This window comes from Pristiophorus japonicus, chromosome 4, assembly GCF_044704955.1.
Source record: "Pristiophorus japonicus isolate sPriJap1 chromosome 4, sPriJap1.hap1, whole genome shotgun sequence".
NCBI lineage: Eukaryota > Metazoa > Chordata > Chondrichthyes > Pristiophoridae > Pristiophorus > Pristiophorus japonicus.
In genome coordinates this window covers 239,511,534-239,530,286 of record NC_091980.1, presented here as the reverse complement: position 1 = coordinate 239,530,286, position 18,753 = coordinate 239,511,534, and the positions used below count along the sequence as shown (strand labels likewise).

General features: G+C 47.0%; 1 protein-coding gene across 3 annotated transcripts in view; it reads right to left on the bottom strand.

Annotated features, from left to right (window-relative positions):
- The window catches only part of ddhd1b (DDHD domain containing 1b), a 154,293-nt gene that overhangs the window by 80,493 nt on the left and 55,047 nt on the right, over positions 1 to 18,753 (bottom strand). For all 3 annotated transcript variants that reach the window (XM_070879199.1, XM_070879197.1, XM_070879198.1), the window contains exons 3-5: positions 10,555 to 10,656; positions 9,359 to 9,487; positions 6,459 to 6,606 (exon numbers count right to left, since the gene is read on the bottom strand). In XM_070879199.1, the coding sequence (XP_070735300.1) occupies positions 6,459 to 6,606; positions 9,359 to 9,487; positions 10,555 to 10,656 (379 nt within the window). The remainder of the gene's footprint in view (positions 1 to 6,458; positions 6,607 to 9,358; positions 9,488 to 10,554; positions 10,657 to 18,753) is intronic.

The following is an 18,753-nucleotide window of genomic DNA, read 5'->3' as shown; positions in this document are numbered from 1 at the left end:
AGGCAACACAAGCATGGAGGAGGGTTTCAGCAGCAGATAAATAAAAAGCAAATTATTATTGAAATGGAGAGAGATTACAAAATGCTGCAGTACAGAGACCTGGGATTCCTTGTGCATGAAACACAAAAAGTTAGTATGCAGGTACAGCAAGTGATCAGGAAGGCAAATGGAATGTTGGCCTTTATTGCAAGAGGGATGAAATATAAAAGCAAGGAAGCCCTGCTACAACTGTGCAGGGTATTGGTGAGAGCACACGTAAAGTACTGCGCCATCATCATCATCATAGGCAGTCCCTCGAAATCAAAAAAGACTTGCTTCCATGCTAAAAGTGAGTTCTCAGGTACAGTTCAATATGGGAATTACAGTCTCTGTCACAGGTGGGACAGACAGTGGTTGAAGGAAAGGGTGGGTGGGGAGTCTGGCTTGCCGCACACTCCTTCCGTTGCCTGCATTTGATTTCTGCATGCTCTCGGCGACGAGACTCGAGGTGCTCAGCGCCCTCCTGGATGCTCTTCCTCCACTTAGGGCAGTCTTTGGCCAGGGACTCCCAGGTGTCGGTGGAGATGTTGCACTTTATCAAGGAGGCTTTGACGGTGTCCTTGAAACATTTCCTCTGCCCACCTGGGGAACGCCTGCCATGTAGGAGTTCCGAGTAGATCGCTTGCTTTGGGAGTCTTGTGTTGGGCATGCAGACAATGTGGCCCACCCAACGGAGCTGGTCGAGTGTGGTTAGTGCTTCAATGCTGGGGATGTTGGCCTGATCGAGAACACTGACTTTGGTGCATCTATCCTCCCAGGGGATTTGCAGGATCTTGCGGAGACATCGTTGGTGGTATTTCTCCAGTGACTTGAGGTGTCTGCTGTATATGAGCCATACAGGAGGGCAGGTATCAGTACAGCCCTGTAGACCATAAGCTTGGTGCCAGATTTGATGGCCTGATCTTCGAACACTCTCTTCCTCAGGCGACCGAAGGCTGCAATGGTGCACTGGAGGTGTTTTGATCTCCTTATTTAAGGAGGGATATACTTGCATTGGAGGCAGTTCAGAGAAGGTTCACTAGGTTGCTTCCTGAGATGAAGAGGTTAACTTAAGGTTGAGCAGTTGGGCCTATACTCATTGGAGTTTAGTAGAATGAGAGGTGATCTTATTGAAACATATAAGGTACAGAGCGGGCTCGACAAGGTAGATGCAGAGAGGATGTTTCCATTCGTGGGGGATTCTAGAACTAGGGGGTATAGTTTAAGAATAAGGGGTCGCCCATTTAGAATGGAGATGAGGAGGAATTTCCTCTCAGGGTCGTAAATCTGTGGAATTTTCTGCCCCAGAGAACTGTGGAGGTGGGAGTCACTGAATAAGGTGGAGATTAGACAGATTTTTGAACGATAAGGAAGTGAAGGGTTATGGGGAGCGGGCAGGGAAGTGGAGCTGAGCCCAGGATCAGATCAGCCATGATCTTATTAAATGGCGGAGCAGGCTTGAGGGACCAAATGGCCTACTCCTATTCCTAATTCTTATCTTCTTATAAGCTGAGGCAGAGGTGAAGACGGGCGACGTTATGGAAGTGGAAATATGTGTCCTTGTGATGGAGAGGTTGCAGGTTCAGAAGCTCAGTTCAGCATCAAACAGGTCATGGAGGTTGAGATCAGTCTGCTTCAAACTGGGACAGGTGCTTGGGAGGGGCATGGAATCTGAGCGAGGGAATGGAGTTTGCGGCGGAGGCCAAAGACAATGGCTTCAGTTGTCCCAATATTTCATTGGAGCAAATTGCGGCTCATCTTGAACTGACTGTTAGACATGCAATCAGTAAGAGTGGCTGAGTCAGAATTAACATTAAACAATAAAAAATGCAAGCCCATAAAGAACACCAAACAAGAGAAAATTAGAAGAGTTATCAAATGAATAAAAGGAATTAAAAAAGTAGATGGATAAAGCCTAAGAAAATAAATCAAGTGATGAAACTCAAGCAGAAAAAGCAAAAGCAAAACAGTAAAATAAAAATGAGGAAGTAAATAAATAAATACGAAGAATTCTGTGGTTTAGCATTACATTTAAATTTGTTTGGTAAGTGGTTGGAAAGTATAGTTCCTGCCCTCCCTAGAAATCCATTCTACATATTGATCACTATATAAAGAACTTCCCCTTCTGCTATTCTGTGTTCCCTTGTCCAATGGTCGTGGTTTAATTTGAACTAATGTTGCAGATTTACCTTTCCATTCCTTTTATTACCTTGTATGCCTCAAAGAAGCAGCTTCTCACTTATCTCCTTTCAGGAATAAATACTTCAAGTTTCTCTACTCCTCAGATGCTAGGGATCAATTTTTACCTTTGGAATTTGAAAGTCTCCCTGGTGTTACTGAGCAGAATTGGACAATGAAGGTGTAGTGTGGCCAGAGCACTTCCTCGCACTCATTAGCTTTTGCTACATAGTTTAGCATTTAAGATGTTTTGTTGATTGCTGCTCTGCAGTGATTGGACATGTTGAACACAGAATCTACTAATCTTCTAGATCTCTTCCAACTGCACCTGTAGCTATTTCAACACCATTCATGGGGCCCAAGTTTCGGCCTCAGTTGCTCCTGATTTTTTGGAGCAACTGGTGTAGAACGGAGTATCTTAGAAATTCAAATTCTCGGCCTTTAGCTCCAGTTCTAGTCAGTTAGAACAGTTTCACTTTGGAACAGAATTTTTTTTTCCAAAAGGGGGCGTGTCCGGCCACTTACGCCTGTTTTCAAAGTTTCGTCAGTGAAAACTTACTCCAAACTAACTTAGAATGGAGTAAGTGAAGATTTTTGTACGTTCGAAAAAACCTTGTCTACACTTTAGAAAATCAGGGGTAGATTACAAATCAGGCGTAGGGAATGGGGGGAGGGGGAGGGGGTTTAAAGGGAAGTTTACAAACATTAAACACTTCAGTTTTACAAATAAAGAGCCATCATCAATAATAAATGATAAAAACATCAATAAATCAACCAATAAATAAATTTAAAAAAAATTAATAAGAAATAATTTTTTTTTAAAAAATCAATAAATAAAACATTTTCTACTTACCGACTGCAGCACCGGGAGCCCTCCAACAGCGTGCTGGGATGCGCCCCCGCCCCCCCCCCCAGTGTGTCTCTCACTCTCTGTCTGTTAGTGTTTCTGACAGCGAGGGGAGGGGGAGGAGGGGGGTAGAGGAAGAGAGGAGGGAGGCAGAGAGAGAGAGAGGCAGAGAGGGAGGCAGAGAGGGAGGCAGAGAGGGAGGGAGGGAGGCAGAGAGGGAGGGAGGGAGGCAGAGAGGGAGGGAGGGAGGCAGAGAGGGAGGGAGGGAGGCAGAGAGGGAGGGAGGCAGAGAGGGAGGGAGGGAGGGAGGGAGGCAGAGGGGGAGGGAGGGAGGCAGAGGGGGAGGGAGGGAGGGAGGCAGAGGGGGAGGGAGGGAGGCAGAGGGGGAGGGAGGGAGGCAGAGGGGGAGGGAGGGAGGCAGAGGGGGAGGGAGGGAGGCAGAGGGGGGGAGGGAGGGAGGCAGAGGGGGGGAGGGAGGGAGGGAGGGAGGGAGGCAGAGGGGGGGGAGGGAGGGAGGCAGAGGGGGGGGAGGGAGGGAGGCAGAGGGGGGGGAGGGAGGGAGGCAGAGGGGGGGAGGGAGGGGGGGAGGGAGGGGGGGAGGGAGGGAGGCAGAGGGGGGGGAGGGGGGGAGGGAGGGAGGCAGAGGGGGAGGGAGGGAGGGAGGCAAAGGGGGAGGAAGGGAGGCAAAGGGGGAGGGAGGGAGGGAGGGAGGGAGGGAGGGAGGGAGGCAAAGGGGGAGGGAGGGAGGGAGGCAAAGGGGGAGGGAGGGAGGGAGGCAAAGGGGGAGGGAGGGAGGGAGGCAAAGGGGGAGGGAGGGAGGGAGGCAAAGGGGGAGGGAGGGAGGGAGGCAAAAGGGGAGGGAGGGAGGGAGGGAGGCAAAGGGGGAGGGAGGGAGGCAAAGGGGGAGGGAGGAAGGGAGGCAAAGGGGGAGGGAGGGAGGGAGGCAAAGGGGGAGGGAGGGAGGGGGGGAAAAGGGGGAGGGAGGCAGAGGGGGAGGGAGGGGGGCAAAGGGGGAGGGAGGCAGAGGGGGAGAGAAGGGGGGAGGGAGGAGAAGGGGAAGAGGGGGGAGGGGAAGGGGGGGGGGGGGAAGGGGAAGGGGGGGAGGGGAAGGGGGGGAGGGGAAGGGGGAAGGGGGGAGGGGGAAGGGGGAGGGGAGGTGATGAGGGGAAGGGAAGGGGGGGGAGGGGAAGGGGAAGGGAGGGGAAGGGGAAGGGGGGAGGGGAAGGGGAAGGGGAGAGGAGAAGGGGAGATGAGGGGGAAGGGGGAGAGGGGAAGGGGAAGAGGGGGAATGGGGAGGGGAGAGGAGAAGGGGAGATGAGGGGAAGAGAGGGGAAGAGAGGGGGAAGGAGGAGAAGGGAGGGGGGAAGGAGGAGAAGGGAGGGGGGAAAGGAGGAGAAGGGAGGGGGGAAAGGAGGAGAAGGGAGGGGGGAAAGGAGGAGAAGGGAGGGGGAAAGGAGGAGAAGGGAGGGGGAAAGGAGGAGAAGGGAGGGGGAAAGGAGGAGAAGGGAGGGGGAAAGGAGGAGAAGGGAGGGGGAAAGGAGGAGAAGGGAGGGGGAAAGGAGGAGAAGGGAGGGGGAAAGGAGGAGAAGGGAGGGGGAAAGGAGGAGAAGGGAGGGGGAAAGGAGGAGAAGGGAGGGGGAAAGGAGGAGAAGGGAGGGGGAAAGGAGGAGAAGGGAGGGGGAAAGGAGGAGAAGGGAGGGGGAAAGGAGGAGAAGGGGGGGAAAGGAGGAGAAGGGAGGGGGAAAGGAGGAGAAGGGAGGGGGAAAGGAGGAGAAGGGAGGGGGAAAGGAGGAGAAGGGAGGGGGAAAGGAGGAGAAGGAGGGGGAAAGGAGGAGAAGGGGGGAAAGGAGGAGAAGGGAGGGGGAAAGGAGGAGAAGGGAGGGGGAAAGGAGGAGAAGAGAGGGGGAAAGGAGGAGAAGGGAGGGGGAAAGGAGGAGAAGGGAGGGGGAAAGGAGGAGAAGGGAGGGGGAAAGGGGGGAAAGGAGGAGAGGGGAGGAAAGGAGGAGCGGGGGGGGAAAGGAGGAGGGGGGAGAAGGAGGAGGGGGGGAGAGGAGGAGGCGCGGGGGGGGAAGGAGGAGAGGGGGGGAAAAGGAGGAGAGGGGGGAAAAGGAGGAGAGGGGGGGGGAAAGGAGGAGGGGGGGAAAAGGAGGAGAGGGGGGGGGGGAAGGAGAAGGGGGGGAAAGGAGATGGGGGAGGGAGGCTGAAGGAGCCGGGCTCAAGATTTTGGGCAGGGTCCGTCCCCAGCACCAGATTTACAGGTAGGTGGCATTGGGTCGGGTCGGGTCCGGAGCGCAGGTCGGAGCGAGGTCGGGTCGGGTCGGGAGGAAGCAGGAGCTGGCCGTGGGAGGCAGCCTTTTGCACCCAGCCCCAGTGAGGCCATTGGGCGTGCATGTGCAGAGGTCCCGGCACTGTTTTCAGCGCAGGGACCTAGCTCCGCCCCCTACAGCTCGTGCTGCGCCGCACCCGACTCCAGAGGACCAGCAGGGAGCCAGAGAATCTGTAAGTATTTTTTTGGCGCACTTTGTGGCGCGAAAACCGGGCGCCCAGGTCGGGGCTGCGCCGTTCTAGGCGCGGCCCGAAACTTGGGCCCATGGAGTGGGTAAGCCACCTACTTTTTCTTTTTGTGCAGTACTTCCACTTGTCTGCATTTAATTTCACCTGCTACTGTTTCACCCACTTACATATTATCTAACTCATTCTTGAAATGTTTTGCTGCTTCCTCATTCACCTCCCATTATCAGATTGGTATCATCTCTCTCCTCAGATTCTACTGTTTCTCTGCCCCTCCTCCCTCGTCTGACTTAGTCTCCAAATTTGATCCGGTTGCATTGAGTTTCTGAATCTAAGCCATGAATGTAAATGAGAAGTTGTTTATTTTCTGTTGGCATGAATTTCACCTTGAACAACGCCCTGTTGCTTGAATTCCTCCCTCACCCTACTCATCTAAAGAGGAAGTAGATGTTCCAAATTTTGAGAAGATTTAACAAAATAAAATGCTTGTTTCTGGTATTCTAACTACAGCAATATAGCAAGTTTCTGAAATCCACCATAATCATTTGTTTGGGGCAATTCTGTGGGTCATTGCACAACTTGGACTCTCTATTTCTGTACGAGCTAAGCGAGAATATTGTTTTCAGAGTTTGAACCTGCATAGCTATAGCATACCACCAAATTAAACAGATGATTGGCCAACACTGATCCCAATCAGTGTACTGGTTATTAACCATTTTGGTCACAGGTTAAAGTGCACTGCTGAAATAAGTTTACAACAAAACTTCTAAATCAATGCCCATTTGTCAGTAACACATTGTGCATTATTAAACACATCCTTCATTTCTCTGAATAGTTTACTTCTTCAGTAAATCCATAAATTGTGGTTGCAGTAATGGACAAGGTACTTTGTAACAGTACTTACATGCCTGTATTTTTGATAATACGACCTTGGTCCATTTTTTGTCCTATTCCATGTACAACAAAGACAATGTGGGTAGGGAGTGGAGGTTTGTCTTCAAGTGAAGACTCTTCTACATATCCTCTATGAAGTCTAGTCCCACTACTTGATGCTACATTGACAAAAACAGACATTATTTGTGTACATGTAGATTATATGTATTGTTTCAGTACTAAGAAGCTGGCCATTAAAAGCTTCAGGCAGACACATTCTCCCAACTACAAAGCCATATGGTAGCTGTAATTAAAGTTTTTGGGCCCAAGTTTCCACATGATTCGCGCCTGATTTTTAGGAGCAACTGGTGGAGAACGGACTATTTTAGAAATCGCAATTCTCCACATTTTTTTTCTGCAGTTCTAGTCAGGTAGAACAGTTCTAGTTTAGAACAGAATTTTTTCTTCAAAAGGGGGCGTGTCCGGCCACTGACGCCTGATTTGAAAGTTTCCACAGTGAAAATGTACTCCAAACTAAAGTAGAATGGAGCCAGTGAAGATTTTTGTAGAACTGAAAAAACCTGTTCTACACATTAAAAAATCAGGCGCAGGTTACAAATTAGGCGTCCAGAACGAGGTGGGGGGGAGGGAACTCATTAAATTTGACAATAAATCCTTATTTGTACTTCTACAAATAAATCCAACCTGAATAAACATTTATAAGCCAAGAAAAGATTAAATAAACCATCTTCCTACCTGTGTGAAAGTGCTTCAGCCAGGGAGAATTCTGCAGCCGTTCGTGCCTCAGCGGGAGGGGGAGAGTGAGAGGGAGGGAGAGGGGGAGAGTGAGAGGGAGGGAGGGAGGGAGGGAGGGAGGGAGGGAGAGAGAGAGAGAGAGAGAGAGAGAGGGGAGGGAGGGAGGGAGAGTGGGAGGGAGGGAGGGTGAGAGGGTGAGAGGGAGGGAGGGAGGGAGAGGAGGGATGGAGGGAGGGGGGAGAGGGGGAGGGAGGGAGGGAGAGAGAGGGAGGGAGGGAGGGAGGGAGAGGGAGGGAGGGAGGGAGGGAGGGAGGGAGGGAGGGAGGGAGGGAGGGAGAGAGAGAGAGAGAGAAAGGGGGGAGGGAGAGAGAGAGAGAGAGAGAGGGGAGGGAGGGAGAGAGAGAGGGGAGGGAGGGAGAGAGGGGAGGGAGGGAGAGAGAGAGAGCGGGGATGGGGGTGGGGGGGGGAAGAGAGAGGGGGGGGGAAAAGAGAGAGCGGGGGGAAGAGAGAGAGCGGGGGCGGGGAAGAGAGAGAGAGAGCGGGGGGGGGAGGAAGAGAGAGCGGGGGGGGGGGGAAGAGAGAGCGTGGGGGGGGGGGGAAAGAGAGAGAGCGGGGGGGGGGGGGTGTCGGGTCGGGTCTGGTCGGCGGGGGGGGTGGGGGGTAGCAGGTGTCGGGTCTTGTCGGGGGCGGGGAGCAGGAGCTGGCCGTGGGAGGAGCCTTATTCACGCAGCCCCAGTGAGGCCATTCAGCCAGGGCTAGGGGCTGCGTGCTTCGGGCCCCTCCCACACAGTTCGGCGCCTGGAGCTACTGCACTTGCGTGCCGACTGTAGCGCGCATGTGCAGAGGTCCCGGCACTGTTTTCAGCGCAGGGACCTGGCTCCGCCCCCCCACAGCTCGTGCTGGCTGCGCCGAGGGCCAGAGGGCCAGAGGGCCAGAGGACTTGTAAGTAGGTGGAGAATACCGAGGATTTTTTTAGGCGGCGTTTTAGGCGCGAAAAACGGGCACCCAGCTCGGAGGGGCGCCCGTTTTTTTTCTTGTGGAAACTTGGGCCCTTTAAGTGGTAAACTTACTCTACAAATTTGGGGATTTATATGTATTTTTGAAAAGACGACTTAATAGAAATAATAAAATCACAAATGTTTGCTGTATTTTAATTCTGGAATTTCTCCGCTTCACATTTTCTCAACATTGTCTATAGCACTCAGAAAATTTTATGATTTCACTGGCAGGCTGGACAATCGGAGAGCCAGCAATGCATCTCCTGGATTATATATTTGGAAGTGTTCTGGCAACGCAAACTAGCTCCTCTTCCTTCAGTCAATGAATGTGCCTTTGGCTGTTGTACCAGTAAACTTTACTAAAATTGTAGCAGTCTTGATGCACAAGTTACAAGAAGTTAGACTCAAACCTGGGTCTCGCCTAGTCCCTGGGGATTTCCAACAATTTATATTTTATTACAAGAGGCCATTAAGGTAATTTTTCTCCAATTTGCCAGTCCATTCATCAATTCCATCTGAGAAAACCAACAGGTGAGCTGCTCCAATGTCTCCAACAGTGCTGCTCTGGACTGCTACAAGGCGGTATATGCAAGATTTGCTCATCAATGAACTCTGCAATAATTTTCTCTGGGTAGACCAATCTGTAGTCAGTTACTGGGATGTGCAGGGAAGCAGTTTGGAAGATGTGAATTCAGGTACTGCAATCCACTACCACAATGAGCTGCCTAAGATAGCACCAGCCTGGTTGACGAATACAGCCAGCTGTTTTTTCCCCCCCACAATTTCCATGTACAAAGTGACGTTGCACCAGTGAAAAAATTATTTCAGAAGTAGAATGCAATATTGTGCTAATTTTACAGGTACTGTTTGACTCAGGCTCTTGCTTATAACACACTTAATAAAAATATTGACTGTGACCAGGAATTGTGAAATAGTCAGCAGTCATACAATTCCATTCTTCTCCTAAGGTCAAAACCGACTTACATTTCAACAGTTAAAAACACGTTCCTTTAAAAATATTTTTAGAAATGAAACTGAAGTTATATTATGGAGGCTGTGAAGTCTAATGTTCACACATGTAATTTTAGTTTATTGACCATATACTTATTCTCAAAAAAAATAAAGACATTAACATTCAGCAATTAGTAAAGCAAAATATGTTTTGACCATACCGTACCTTTGGAAAATCCTAATTTTTGGGTAACTGTCCTGGCAATTTTGGATGTGGTTGCGTCACTGTACAGGTAAACCTCATCCACACTGTACCAGTCCACATGGTTGCGGCTGAGCTTTAAACTATGTATAGCTGAGACCGATAAAAATATTTCAAATATTAATAAAACACAACCTTCCATAAGGCACTGCTCTTTATAAAAGGTGACATGTAAAACAACAGTTAACTTTAAATAGTGAAAAAGTGTTAAAAATGCATGCAACCGTGATCAGGGAACATGCCAAATCTAGAGGGGTTTTTTTTAGGAAATAAATACAGACCAGAGAAAGCACTTCATGAACTGAAACATTTCCAAGTTTCTTGTAAAATAGGTTATAATTAAGTTATAAAAATTGCTTTGCCCTTCAGTAGCTTGTGGGATTGGGCAGGGGGAAAGAGAGTAGATAAACTTGTCTGAAAGACTCACTGTCAGAAACACGCAACCCCTCCATTACATACATATATATTCATACAGAGTTCAGATGGTGGATGTACCTAGAGATGGTACAGTATCAAGCAATTAGGATTAAAGTCAAACAAGTCTTTTGCATTCAGTGTTGTAATTTACAGGCAAATAATGAATACGTTGCAAGTCTTAAATTACTGAAGGCAACTCGTGCAACGGAAAGCGTGTTTTAGTACACAATGGAGCTAATTGTCCAAAACTGTCAACGCCTGTTCAGTCATTTCACAAGACCATTCACAAATTACTTCTATCCCAGAAGGACCAGCAATGTTAAGTGACCAAGCAATTATATACATTTCTTGTTGAACAGTTCATGATGTGCAGCTCTCAGTTTGTAAAATGTTCATGCTAATTCTTAAGGACCTTATTTTGTATTGCCAACTTCTACAATACTATTTACCCTTCTTACAAGATTACCGGTGGAAACATGCACTAAAAGCCAAACAGCATGTAATAATCTATTTGCCAGCCACAATTTCCTAAAAGTTGCAACTGAAGCACATAATAATGAATTTAGAGAGCAGGGTTTCTATGGGCATGGGACTGATGTGGGGTGGGAGAGGATAATTTCAAATTCAAGAACAGTCCTACTCTGGGTACCATCGCAAGTTCAGGAGGAGAGGAGGATGTAACTACTACTTGGAAAAGTTCTTCTAACCAATAGCAAAGTTGTACAGAGTAATCTATACTATACCTTGGCAACGCTTTCTTTTGTTACATGCAGTGTCTGTACTTTCCTTATATCCTCTCCATTTGAACAGAAATGGAAGGTAGAAGGGAGGGAGTTGGTAGAAAACTAACAAAGTAAAAAAAGTGAGCTTCATGGATTTTGTGATCACTACTGATCTTCAGAATGCATAGGTCTTGAAATCAAAATACATTCTAGGCTTTCCAACTAAAAGGTTTTTACATAATTAATACTACGTATTTACACCATATTGCTGCACTTATGCTGTAATTCTGAATTAATTCTTTAAAAAAAAAATTGTTTTTTTTTAAATTAAACACAAATGATCTTATTCACAAATGTAAGGGGATACAATTTGACATTTGCTTCATGGCCTATGATATCTGAATCTTTATGTCCATACTAGGGTTGTCACGTTAAGATTTTAAATGGTGCAATTTGCGGGTCACCAGCAATTGTCCAGACACTGGTTTCTTGAGAAGTTTCACAATTGTTAAAAGTCGGAGTTCCATTAGCCTCTGCTTTTTTACAATGGATTGTAGTCAGATACTTTATGATCAGCACACCAGTGGCCCAAATGTAATAGCACATCTTTAGTCATCTCCATTTCGACTTCTGTAAACAGTTTTTGCTTAAAGAAAGGCAGTGCATCAGCTTACAACTGTCTTGTCTACTGCAAAACCAGAAAAAATGATATAAATACAACTGAATTGAAAACTGTCAGTGAAAATGGTTTGGAAACAAAACATACCCAAAAGTGTTAAGGGAGATGCTTTTCTCTCCCTCACCCCCAACTTATCTGAAAAAGACAATTCAACTTTAGAGCTCATCTCTTCTCTCGACTCTGGTTATTACTGTAAGATTCCAGTACAATCAGAAGATAGGCAGTAACTTCAAAAAGAAACAAAATTCCTCTGAGCAGCATATTGGCCTAGAAATCCCGGTTGAAATCGTCCCGTGGGCGATCGACTGAAAAAGTTAAAAAGATGCGCACCTACCTGTTCCTGCTGCACCCATTAGAGATCCCAGTCTCGAGGCCTCCACTCACTGTGCATCGGAGTGCGTGCACGTCGGGACATCCGTAAGCGGGAGCTGCAGTCACATGGCTCTGGGCAGCCAATCCAGTTACAGTATTTTCTCATTCATAATAATGGGAACTCCGTAAGTAGGAGTTCCCATTATGATTGAGAAACCCGCCAACACCGAAACAAAAATAATAGAAAGAAATACACCACATATTTAAGATGACTTTAAATTAAAGTTATTTACGTCTTATTAAAAAAAAATTCTGAATTTTAAAAGTTTTTTAAGTTATGGTTTAAAATAAACTTACCTTAGTGGGCAGGGTTTTTAAACAATAAAATGTGTTTAAGTTTAATTTTACAATGTTTTTGTATGTTTTAAAACTCTTACGCCTGTAAAAGTAGGCTATGAGCCTGCTTTTATCAGGCGCAAGAGTTTTCAGGACATCCGCTGGGCAAGATATGGGTAAATACCGCAATCTTGCCCATGCGAATGTCCTGGCTGCGGAGATGCGGAGGATCTGTCAAGCTGGAGCTTGACAGATCGGAAAAGCCGGTTTTCAACGCATGCGCATTTTAAAACAGGAAGGAGAGAGAAAACAGGGAATTATAGACTGGTTTACCTGACATCGGTGGTGGGGAAAATGCTGGAATCAATTATTAAAGATGTAATAGCAGCGCATTTGGAAAGCAGTGACAGGATCGGTCCAAGTCGGCCTGGATTTATAAAAGGGAAATCATGCTTGACAAATCTTCGAGTTTTTTTTGAGGAAGTAACTAGTAGAGTGGATAAGGGAGAACCAGTGGATGTGGTGTATTTGGACTTTCAAAAGGCTTTTGACAAGGTCCCACACAAGAGATTAGTGTGCAAAATTAAGGCACATGGTATTGGGGGTAATATATTGACGTGGATAGAGAACTGGTTGGCAGACAGGAAGCAAAGAGTGGGAATAAACGTGTCCTTTTCAGAATGGCAGGCAGTGACTAGTGGGGTGCCGCAGGGTTCAGTGCTGGGACCCCAGCTATTTACAATATACATTAATGAGTTAGACGAAGGATTTGAATGTAGTATCTCCAAGTTTGCAGATGACACTAAGCTGGGTGGTAGTGCGAGCTGTAAGGAGGATGCTAGGAGGCTGCAAGGGGACTTGGACAGGGTAGGTGAATGGGCAAATGCATGGCAGATGCAGTATGTGGATAAATGTGAGGTTATCCACTTTGGTGGCAAAAACAGGAAGGCAGATTATTATCTGAATGGTGACAGATTAGTAAAAGGGGAGGTGCAACGAGACCTGGGTGTCATGGTACATCAGTCATTGAAGGTAAGCATGCAGGTCACAGTCTAAGGATAAGGGGTAAGCCATTTAGGACCGAGACGAGGAGAAATTCTTCACTCAGAGAATTGTGAACCTGTGGAATTCTCTACCACAAAAAGTTATTGAGGCCAGTTTGTTAGATATATTCAAGAGGGAGTTAGATGTGGCCCTTACGGCTAAAGGGATCAAGGGGTATGGAGAGAAAGCAGGAATGGGGTACTGAAGTTGCATGATCAGCCACGATCATATTGAATGGTGCAGGTTCAAAGGGCCGAATGGTCTACTCCTGCACCTATTTTCTATATTTCTATGTTTCTATGTGCATTGAAAATCGGCTTTTGCGATGCCTGCCCGGGTCCTTACACACTCCGTACAGACCCGGGGAGGCCAGGATCTCTAGGCCATTAAGTCCACGTAGCAGGCAACACCTCAGAACATTTTGTAGGTGTTGGAGATTATTTACCTTGCTAAGATGTTTTATTTTTCAAATGAAAACATTGGAGAAAAGTCACAGGAACTCTAAGATATCATAATACAGCTTTTCGTTTTCCTGGGCTACAACACATTTTTCACCCAAAGCAGAAGGAAAACAACCTGGCTATCTACAAGATAATGCAACTTAGTAATTATCCTTTTGGGCACCAGTAAAAAAATTCCATGTGCAGAAGTTCAGAAAGAGAACAGAAGTTTGTGAGACGGTTTCTGCAATGGTACACCATTCACAGTTGCATAAGGGAGGTCACTCAGGCTCTGTATGCAAAGAGGTGAATACATTTCATTCTCTCTTGCCAGAGAGAAACAGGCGGAGTGAGCATGCGGCTTAGTCAGGATAGCAGGCGTACACATACTGCAAGGTGCCACTGACTGCACACATGTTGCTTTGTGGGCGCCGCATGTGAACTCTGGGATGTGACAAATGGAAGGGATTCCACTCCCTCAATGTCCAGCTGGTATGCGACCATATTCAGATCATGCAAGTCAAAGTTTGGCATCCTGGCACCAGCCAGGATGCCTTCATTCTATGGCAGTCCACTGTGCCATCTCCTTATCAGCCACCATAGGGTGGTTACTAGACGCCAAGGGTTATCCGTTGATCATCTGGCTCAGGTCTTGGGTGTGCAACCCAACCATACGAGGGCAGCATGCACATAATGAAAGAAATGATGCCACACGGAATTTGATCCAGCGGACCATTGGGGTCCTTAAACACGCTTCCGCTGCCTGGACCAATCTGGAGGAGTCCTGCAGTGCTCGCCAGAGTGCATCTCAAAATTCGTTATGGTCTGCTGCATACTGCACAACTTCGCCATCATGATGGCACAGCCCTTGCCACCAGGTATACAGCAAAGAGCTGAGGAAGAGCAAGGGAAGAGGCAACCAAGATAGTTTGGCCAGGCTACACATGATCAACTGATCCAACTGCAGTACAGGTGAACATAATCCCAATTTCCCATTCACCCACAGTCCTACACCTTACCTTCCCCTCTGTTACGGACCATCACAGCGTCCTCTTGGGCACAAAGCTACAATAAAAGCCACCACAAAATACTCCAATCCAACATTATACATCAATCCATCCAATATTACATACCAAAGTCAACTAATCACCTTTGTGCATTCCCTTAGTGCCCATCTTCCATATGCCTTTGCTTGTCCGAGTGCTTAAATGCAGTGCTACACCAGTTACTACAGCATGGCTGATGGAAGGCTGCTGTCTTTCAGTGGGGGGAGACTGCAGATGGATTTAGAGGACGACCTCAAGCAGCTCTGGCCTGGCTTTAGACTGTACCACCTTGCTTGGGTGCAAGCAGTCTAAGCTGGCTGGTTGTAAGGCAACAGCAAGGGTACTGGTGGAGTGGCAGTGGTGGGAAGACGAATGCGGTTATCCTGAGAGAGGACAACAGGTTTGTGCTCCACAGAACCACTGCCACTCCCCCGGGCAGTGCCTCAGCAATCGTAGTAATTCTAGCTGGAGGATACATTGCTGGACTACTGTGACATCCTGAAAGCCCCTTTCAACACTGGCAACTGCAGCTATGATGGCAGCAGTCTGTGTTTGCGTGGCAGCAAGTTGAGCTTGCATCACTTCAGTCTGAGCTTCCACTGCAGCACTCCCAACATTGGTGACTTCTGCTTGTGCAGCAATGAACATAAAAACATAAGAATTAGGAACAGGAGTAGGCCATCTAGCCCCTCGAGCCTGCTCCGCCATTCAACAAGATCATGGCTGATCTGGCCGTGAACTCAGCTCCACTTACCCGCCCGCTCCCCAGAACCCTTAATTCCCTTATTGGTTAAAAATCTATCTATCTATCTGTGATCTGAATACATTCAATGAGCTAGCCTCAACTGCTTCCCTGGGCAGAGAATTCCACAGATTCACAACCCTCTGGGAGAAGAAATTCCTTCTCAACTCGGTTTTAAATTGGCTCTCCCGTATTTTGAGGCTGTGCCCCCTAGTTCTAGTCTCCCCGACCAGTGGAAACAACCTCTCTGCATCTATCTTGTCTATCCCTTTCATTATTTTAAATGTTTCTATAAGATCACCCCTCATCCTTCTGAACTCCAACGCGTAAAGACCCAGTCTACTCAATCTATCATCATAAGGTAACCCCCTCGTCTCTGTACCCCCTCCAAAGCTAGTATATCCTTCCTCAAGTAAGGTGATCAAAACTGCACGCAGTACTCCAGGTGCGGCCTCACCAATACCCTGTACAGTTGCATCAGGACCTCCCTGCTTTTGTACTCCATCCCTCTCGCGATGAAGGCCAACATTCCATTCGCCTTCCTGATTACCTGCTGCACCTGCAAACTAACTTTTTGGGATTCATGCACAAGGACCCCCAGGTCCCTCTGCACCGCAGCATGTTGTAATTTCTCCCCATTCAAATAATATTCCCTTTTACTGTTTTTTTTTCCCCCCCAAGGTGGATGACCTCACATTTTCCGACATTGTATTCCATCTGCCAAACCTTAGCCCATTTGCTTAACCTATCTAAATCTCTTTGCAGCCTCTCTGTGTCCTCTACACATCCTGCTTTCCCACTAATCTTTGTGTCATCTGCAAATTTTGTTACACTACACTCTGTCCCCTCTTCCAGGTCATCTATGTATATTGTAAACAGTTGTGGTCCCAGCACTGATCCCTGTGGCACACCATTAACCACCGATTTCCAACCCGAAAAGGACCCATTTATCCCGACTCTCAGCCAGCCAATTCTCTATCCATGCTAATACATTTCCTCTGACTCCGCGTACCTTTATCTTCTGCAGTAACCTTTTGTGTGGCACCTTATCGAATGCCTTTTGGAAATCTAAATACACCACATCCACCGGTACACCTTTATCCACCATGCTCGTTATATCCTTAAAGAATTCCAGTAAATTAGTTAAACATGATTTCCCCTTCATGAATCCATGTTGCGTCTGCTTGATTGCACTATTCCTATCCAGATGTCCCGCTATTTCTTCCTTAATGATAGTTTCAAGCATTTTCCCCACTACAGATGTTAAACTAACCGGCCTATAGTTACCTGCCTTTTGTCTGCCCCCTTTTTTAAACAGAGGTGTTACATTAGCTGCTTTCCAATCCGATGGTACCTCCCCAGAGTCCAGAGAATTTTGGAACTTGAGACATCGGCCATCAGACGCTGCATCATGGTTTGGATCACAAGTGTGCTAGAATGGACTCCTCCATGCGCCTTGACATTGCACAGGCTTTCTGGTAGGCCTGCCAATGCATTTCATTATGCATAGTAACAGCAGGGTGGTGCATGCTTATATCATCTGCAGCCTGTAAATCAGAAGAGATTGTGGGATGAGAGGGAAGTAGAATGTGAGAAGGAGGATTCAGTATAAGAACATAAGAAATTGGAACAGGAGTAGGCCATGCGGTCCCTCGAGCCTGCTCCGCCATTCAATAAGATCATGGCTGATCTGATCATGGACTCAGCTCCACTTCCCCGCCCGCTCCCCATAAACCCTTATTCCCTTATCGTTTAAGAAACTGTCTATTTCTGTCTCAAATTTATTTAATGTCCCAGCTTCCACAGCTCTCTGAGGCAGCGAATTCCACAGGTTTACAACCCTCTGAGAGAAGAAATTCCTCCTCATCTCTGTTTTAAACGGGCGGCCCTTTATTCTAAGATCATGCCCTCTAGTTCTCGTCTCTCCTATCAGTGGAAACATCCTCTCTGCATCCACCTTGTCAAGCCCCCTCACAATCTCATATGTTTCGATAAGATCACCTCTCATTCTTCTGAATTCCAAGGAGTAGAGGCCCAACTTACTCAACCTTTCCTCATGAGTCAACCCCCTCCTCTCTGGATCATTCTCTGAACTGCCTCCAAAGCAAGTGTATCCTTTCTTAAATATGGAAGCCAAAACTGCACGCAGTATTCCAGGTGTAGCCTCACCAATACCTTGTATAGCTGTAGCAAGACTTCCCTACTTTTATACTCTATCCCCTTTGCAATAAAGACCAAGATTCCACTGACCTTCCTGATCACTTGCTGTAACTGCATACTAACCTTTTGTGTTTCATGCACAAGTACCCCCAGGTCCCGCAGTACTGCAGCACTTTGCAATTTTTCTCCATTTAAATAATAACCTGCTCTTTGATTTTTTTTCTGCCAGAGTGCATGACCTCACACTTTCCAAAATTATACTCAATCTGCCAAATTTTTGCCCACTCACTTAGCCTGTCTATGTCCTTTTGCAAATTTTTTGTGTCCACCTCACACATTGCTTTTCCTCCCATCTTTGTATCGTCAGTAAACTTGGCTACGTTGGAGGAAGGGACAGAGAGGTGATCTTATCGAAACGTGTAAGATTATGAGGAGGCTTGACAAGGTGGATGCAGAGAGGATGTTTCCACTGATGGGGGAGACTAGAACTAGAGGGCATGATCTTAGAATAAGGGGCCGCCCATTTAAAACTGAGATGAGGAATTTCTTCTCTCAGAGGGTTGTAATTCTGTGGAACTCGCTGCCTCAGAGAGCTGTGGAAGCTGGGTCATTGAATAAATTTAAGACAGAGATGGACAGTTTCTTAACCGATAAGGGAATATGGGGTTATGAGGAGCGGGCAGGGAAGTGGACCCGAGTCCATGATCGGATCAGCCATGATCGTATTAAATGGCGGAGCAGGCTCAAGGGGCCTTATGGCCTACTCCTGTTCCTAATGTTCTTGCAGCGAAGTTTGGTGCAACACACACTTTTGAATAATTATTGGAATTAATGATTGATGCATTTTGAAAGAAAGATTTGCATTTATACAGAGCTTTTCAGGACAACTGGGTGTCCCAAAGCATTTTACAGCCAATGATGCACTTTTTAAAGTGTAGTCACTATTGTAATGTAGAAACGTGGCAGCCAATTTGCACACAGCAAACTCCCACATACAGCAATGTGATAATGGCCAGATGATTGGTTTTAGTGATGATGACGGAGGGATTAATACTGGCCAGGACACTAGAGTCAACTCCCCTGCTCTTTAATTGCTTTAATGGCTCATCTGAAAGATTTGAGTAACAAAATGTAACACATTTTGAGTAACAAAATGTGGAACAGTTATAAAAAATATTCAAAGCTCTTATTCAAAGAGCTAAATCAAATATCTGGATACATCACATGTACCAGTGATATAATTGGAATGTTTATTATGCTCATCAGCTGATATCAAGGAACCACAGCCAAATAACCTCGGCTTTATTCAGCCGTTAGTAGTTGCCGACTAAAGAGAGCAAGATATTTGTCTTTGATATTGGGCTTGTGGGTCAGTGAGTTAGCCTGATGGAATTCAGAAATGTACACCAAAAATAGCTTGGGTGCAGTGTGACAGTCAACAGTGTATTCAGCAGAACCAGT